General features: G+C 32.2%; 1 protein-coding gene across 1 annotated transcript; it reads left to right on the forward strand.

Annotated features, from left to right (window-relative positions):
* The first annotated feature begins 3,309 nt into the window (after window positions 1-3,309).
* LOC132173024 (uncharacterized) lies at window positions 3,310-4,494 on the forward strand. Its single transcript, XM_059584585.1, has one exon. It carries the CDS (start codon window positions 3,310-3,312, stop codon window positions 4,492-4,494), a length of 1,185 nt encoding a protein of 394 aa, XP_059440568.1.
* Window positions 4,495-5,779: the final 1,285 nt, after the last annotated feature.

Below are 5,779 nucleotides of genomic sequence, written 5' to 3' on the forward strand. Positions count from 1 at the left end.
GAGAGATTCTGTGCTGGTTCTTTTCTCTTCAGGAGCTCTCCACGTCAGCATCTCGCCCCACTAGGGGTGTGACTCAGCTTCGACTAGGACTTCCTTTTATTGGATAAACAAGGAAAAAAATCGAAAACGCCGTTTGGCTTTTGTGAAAGCGTGATAAAACTTTTTTCCTCCTTTCGTTTTCTCTTTTTCAAAATAAAAATAATTAGATTTTGCTTAAGTGATGAATACTTCTACCTTATCTTTCTTTTTTAATAAATATATCTTGTATTTTTTTATAACGCTTAACCCAAATCCAAAGATAATAATAAATACTCTAAAACATAAAATACTAAAAAATTACTTTAACATTATATCTTTCCAAATAGAAAATATAAAGTACTCACTTCGAAACATTGACAACCGAGCCAACTATTTTGGAAGAAAACTACGTTTTATGGGATAATTTTTTATTTTTATAATTTTTAAGGATGTAATAATTTTTTTTAACAATTAAGGATTTTATAATTAGTAGTCTTTTAAGAGGAGGAGATTCTATTTTACAATTCAGATTTTGTGTATGCATGGTGTTTTATGACAACATATTCATCATATAATAACACAAATAAAACTATATCTGTAAACTTTAATTTAAATTATTAAATAAATCATTTTTATTTCACTTGGACCTGGAATAAACCCTGTACTTCTCTTTAAAGCGCAATCAATCACTCCTCATAAAAAAAGAAAAAATGATAATTAATTTCAAGTTAAATGATTAAAATTTTATCATATTATTTTTTTCGAATGCAACATAATATAGTAAATATTGAATTTAATAAAAATGATAAATGTTGATATGTAAATATTTTAATCATTTAATTTAAAATCAGTGGTTGAGATCTAAAGAATTATACATTAGAATATATAAAGTCATTTCCTTGTCTTAAAGACTTGTCATGTTAAGATGCTTTTGGTGAAACATAATTTTTTTTATTTTATTTTATATAGATAATGATGTATAAGGAATAAGGCGAGAAAAATGCAGATAAATATGGCAAGTCTTAAAGGATTGGTTTAAATGGACAATAATCACTATGATTGGCTTAAATAAAATATCAATATATATCTCACCTGTTCCTATTTTTTCCACCCAGTTTCAAAGGAGTATCTACTTCTGCCGGGTTACGAAACATAATGCCATTTGGTAGTAGCAATACTGCTCTTTTTTTTAAGATGAGAGTTGCAGGTGTTCTTCATATATTCTAATTTGATACCAAGCAGGTTTTGATCACCTCTCTTATTTATACACCACTATTTTAGTACTAGAGTTTCTCGAAATATGTGTTGCTCTTCAGACACATATAAATGATGTCATGTTGCGCCGTTACTCTAAAGCCCGCTCTGCTGCTAGCAATTCAATTAATGGAGATCTTTCTAACAACTTTAAACCTCCCAACGTGGAAGTGCATGAGAAACGTGTTTAGAAGCTCTTGAAGAATCTCAAAGGAATGCTAATCAAGTAAAGCCTTAAAGTTTCAAGTACTTGAACTTGAAAATAAGTTTGAAGGGGTCACAAAAGAAGAGTTGGCTGTTGTTGAGTCAACTCTTGCTGTCAGGAACTCTGATTTGGCTTCATTACAAAATAATCTAAGGGAATTAGAGGAATTGAGAGAAATGAAAGAGGATACTTTTCATCTTATTCCCAATGCTTTATGTCTCAGTTTCTACTTTAATTGCATCACAATATTTTAGGCCTTGATATGAATGCATTTTCAATGGAGTACATTTTGCTTATTACTTTCTACTTTCATTTAGGACATCGATAGAAAGAATAAGCAAACTGCTGCCATTTTGAAGATGCAAGGGGCTAAACTTGCTGAGTCCTTTATATATAAGGAGGAACAAGTTTTAAGAAAGCGTTATTTTAATACTATTGAAGGTTGACATTTTCCAAAACCTTCAAAATGAAGTGCATTTTCAACCGCATTAGATGTGTTGGTCTTTATTTTTGTTAGTCTTGAAGAATCCTTATAAATGACATGAGCAAAATATTGTCCTTTTGATACATTTCAGATTAAGACCACTTAATGAGAAAGAGACTGCTTAAAAAGAAAGAGATGTACTCACAAGTCTTGATGAGTTTACAGTTGAACATCCATAGATGATAAAGCCAAGTAGAAAGCGAAGCAGCATATATACGATCATGTATTGGATGGCAGTGCTACCCAAGAAGACGTGTTTGAGGATACAAGGGCAAGTTTGATTGAGTTTGAATACATTATCAACTTAGGGGATCTTAGCTTGTAATTTTCTCATATATATATTTGAATTTTAATTCGTAATTATGTCTTTTACTTTTGTTATTACAATGCAGTATTTGGTGCAGCCTGCTGTAAATGGTATAATGTGTGCATATTTGCTTATGGTCAAATTGGTTATGGAAAGACATTTACAATATATGGTTCTGAAAACAACCCTGGACTTACTCCCAAGCTCCGGCAGAACTATATTTTAATTCGTAATTATGTCTTTTACTTTTGTTATTACAATGCAATATTTGGTGCAGCCTGTTGTAGATGGTTATAATGTGTGCATATTTGCTTATGATCAAACCGGTTATGGAAAGACATTTACTGTTGTGATGTTACAAATATTGATTTTTATTTACCTATTAATTTTTTGACCATTTTGACAATAAAATCAATTCATGAGTTTTTATTATGGAAAAATTAGATATATGGTTGTTGGGGAATAAATATCTTTTACAAACTATTTTTAATTGCTGGTTTTAATGTGTTTTTTTTACCGTTGGTTTTTAATGGTATTAGTAAAAGCAAGGAGCTCAATTTCTTTTATAAATTGAGCCCACCTACTAGCTCCAAAAATCACTTCTTTTGGTTCCAAAGAAAAGCATCGTACAACCTTTTCTTCTTCCAACAAATTTTATTTTCATAAGCCATTGAGCTATATTTTGGTCTTTGTTTTTTGTGTGGGTTTTTCCCTCATCTTCTTTGATCAAAGGGTTGTTCATTTGATCTTCGTTACTTGGAAGTGCGTCCTTAACGAAGGTAGACGCTATAGTCTAATCCTGGGAGGTTGCGTGTCAAGAGATCCAATCGCACCGAGTTATACACTCCGGGAGGCACGAAATCAACCTTTAAGGACAACGCTCTTGCGTGATTCTATAGCTTTGTGAGATTTTTCCTTGCTCTATTTTTTATTTATTGTATTCTATTTATCTAATTGTTAATTGTTTGGATTAATATTATTTAGCATCAATAAGAATTTTTGCACCATCCATTTAATTTATAACAATCTTAAAGGTTGAATATGGATGCACAAATTCTTGTTGCTGCTAAAGTTCTTCCAGATGCTACAAAAATTGAATCTTTTGATGGAAATAATTTTAAACGTTGGCAACAAAAGGTTCTTGCAGTTTTAGATTTTACAAAAATCTCTAGTGCTCTAACTGAGCCTAGACCGGATGAGGAATCTGAAGAACAATCCAAAGAATTAAGAGATTGGGAAATGGCTAATACATTATGTGTCAATACTATATTAAATTCTTTATCTAATGAATTGTTTGATGTTTATTGCCATTTTACTATTGCTAGAGATTTATGGGATGAATTAGTTGGTAGATTTGTGATTGAGGATGAGGGTACTAAGAAATTTGCTGCAAGCAATTTCTTACATTTTCAAATGACTGATGAAAAGAGTATTACTTCTCAAATTCATGAGTTTCATAATATAGTTGCTGAATTAACCAAAGAGGGTAATGGTCTACCCGAAAGTTTTATGACCCAGTGTCTTGTTGAAAAATTACCCGACTCTTGGAAGGAGTATAAACTCCATTTCAAACAAAAAAAGACTTTCATGAGTCTTCAACAAACCATAGTGCATATTAAAATAGAAGAAAGGAATAGGTCTTTGGAAAAGGTTAACAAAGCTAAGGAAATTATTTCCAAAGCTAATTTAGTAGAAGAGAGATCTATTAGGCCTCCACAACACTACAAGAAATTTGACCATAAGCCCAAAAGAAAACCTTGGAATGATAAGAAAAGATTCAACACATCTCATTCTCTAATACAAAAGAAAAAGGTCATTTGTTTTGCTTGTGGCAAAGCAGGTCATTATGCAGCGGCATGTAAGCAGAGGACCACCAACAACTACAAAGGATCAATATCAAAAAACAAGGCAAATGTGACGGAAGTGGAAGAGATCATTGCAGCTGTCGTATCTGAAGCTAACATGACCACGGAAGTAAAAGGATGGGTGATTGATTCCGCATCTACTAGGCACATTTGTGGAAATAAAGAAGACTTATCCTCCTACACACCAATAAAGGAAAATACTGAGCGGGTAATTGTTGGAGACAATAGATCTGTGCCTGTGGTAGGCAAAGGGAAAGCTCTCTTAAAGCTGACTTCGGGTAAAACCCTTTCACTCTCCGATGTTCTACATGTTCCTCATTTCGACACAATCTTGTTTCGGTACACTTGCTTGGTAAGGTAGGACTTAAGGTTTTATTTGATGGTGGCATTGTTACCTTAACTAAGCATGATGCATTTGTTGGTAAAGGCTATGAAGATCAAGGTCTTTTTGTATTAAATGTTGCTAATATTATTAATGAAAATTCATCTTCTTGTGCTTACTTGGTTGATTCTATTAATATTTGGCATGGTAGACTTGGACATGTAAATCTTCGCTACATCAAGAAAATGAAAGAAACTGGAATTATTAATTCACTAAGTGAAACTAATATGGATAAATGTGAAGTATGTGCTGAGACTAAAATCACTAAAAAACCTTGTAAATCTATTACAAGAGAAACTGAACTTCTTGGGTTAATACATAGTGATTTTGGTGATTTAAAGCACACAATGACTAGAGGTGGTAAAAAATATTATGTGATATTTGTTGATGATTACTCTAGATTTACTAAACTTTATTTATTAAGATCCAAAGATGAAGCCTTAGAAATGTTCATAAAATACAAAATTGAAATTGAAATTGAAAATCAAAAGAATAAAAGGATTAAAAGACTAAGGACCGATAGGGGTGGTGAATATGAGTCTAATCCTTTTAAGGAATTTTGTGAACAAAATGGCATAATACATGAAGTTACACCTCCTTATTCACCACAATCTAATGGAGTAGCCGAAAGAAAGAATAGAACTTTGAAAGAAATGATGAATGCTATGCTTGTTAGTTCCGGGCTACCCAATAACATGTGGGGGGAAGCCATTCTTTCGGCTTGTCACATTCAAAATAAAGTGCCTCATAAAAAAACCGGTAAAACTCCTTACGAACTTTGGGAAGGTCGTAAGCCTAGTTTGAAATACCTCAAAGTGTGGGGGTGTTTGGCAAAGGTTATGCTACCCGAGCCTAAAAAGAGGAAACTTGGCTCTAGAACTTGTGATTGTGTTTTTATTGGTTATGCTTGCAATAGTTCATGTTATAGATTTCTTGTTATTAAGAGTGATGTTTTAGATTACAATACTATTATTGAAACTGAAAATGCTATTTTCTTTGAGAATGTGTTTCCTTTGAAAAATAAGGAAAAATTATTGCATGAACCTTCTTTTACTTCTAATGAAATTGTTGATGATGTGCAAGAATTGAGGAGGAGCAAGCGAGCTAGAACGGAAAGGAATTTCGGTAATGATTTTATTACTTATATTGTTGGTGATGATCCGATATGTTATAATCAAGCAATCAAATCTATTGATGCACCTTTTTGGTTAGAAGCTATTAATAATGAATTAGATTCAATTATGTCTAACCATACATGGGAACT

This window comes from Corylus avellana, chromosome ca2 (assembly GCF_901000735.1).
Source record: "Corylus avellana chromosome ca2, CavTom2PMs-1.0".
Lineage (NCBI taxonomy): Eukaryota > Viridiplantae > Streptophyta > Magnoliopsida > Fagales > Betulaceae > Corylus > Corylus avellana.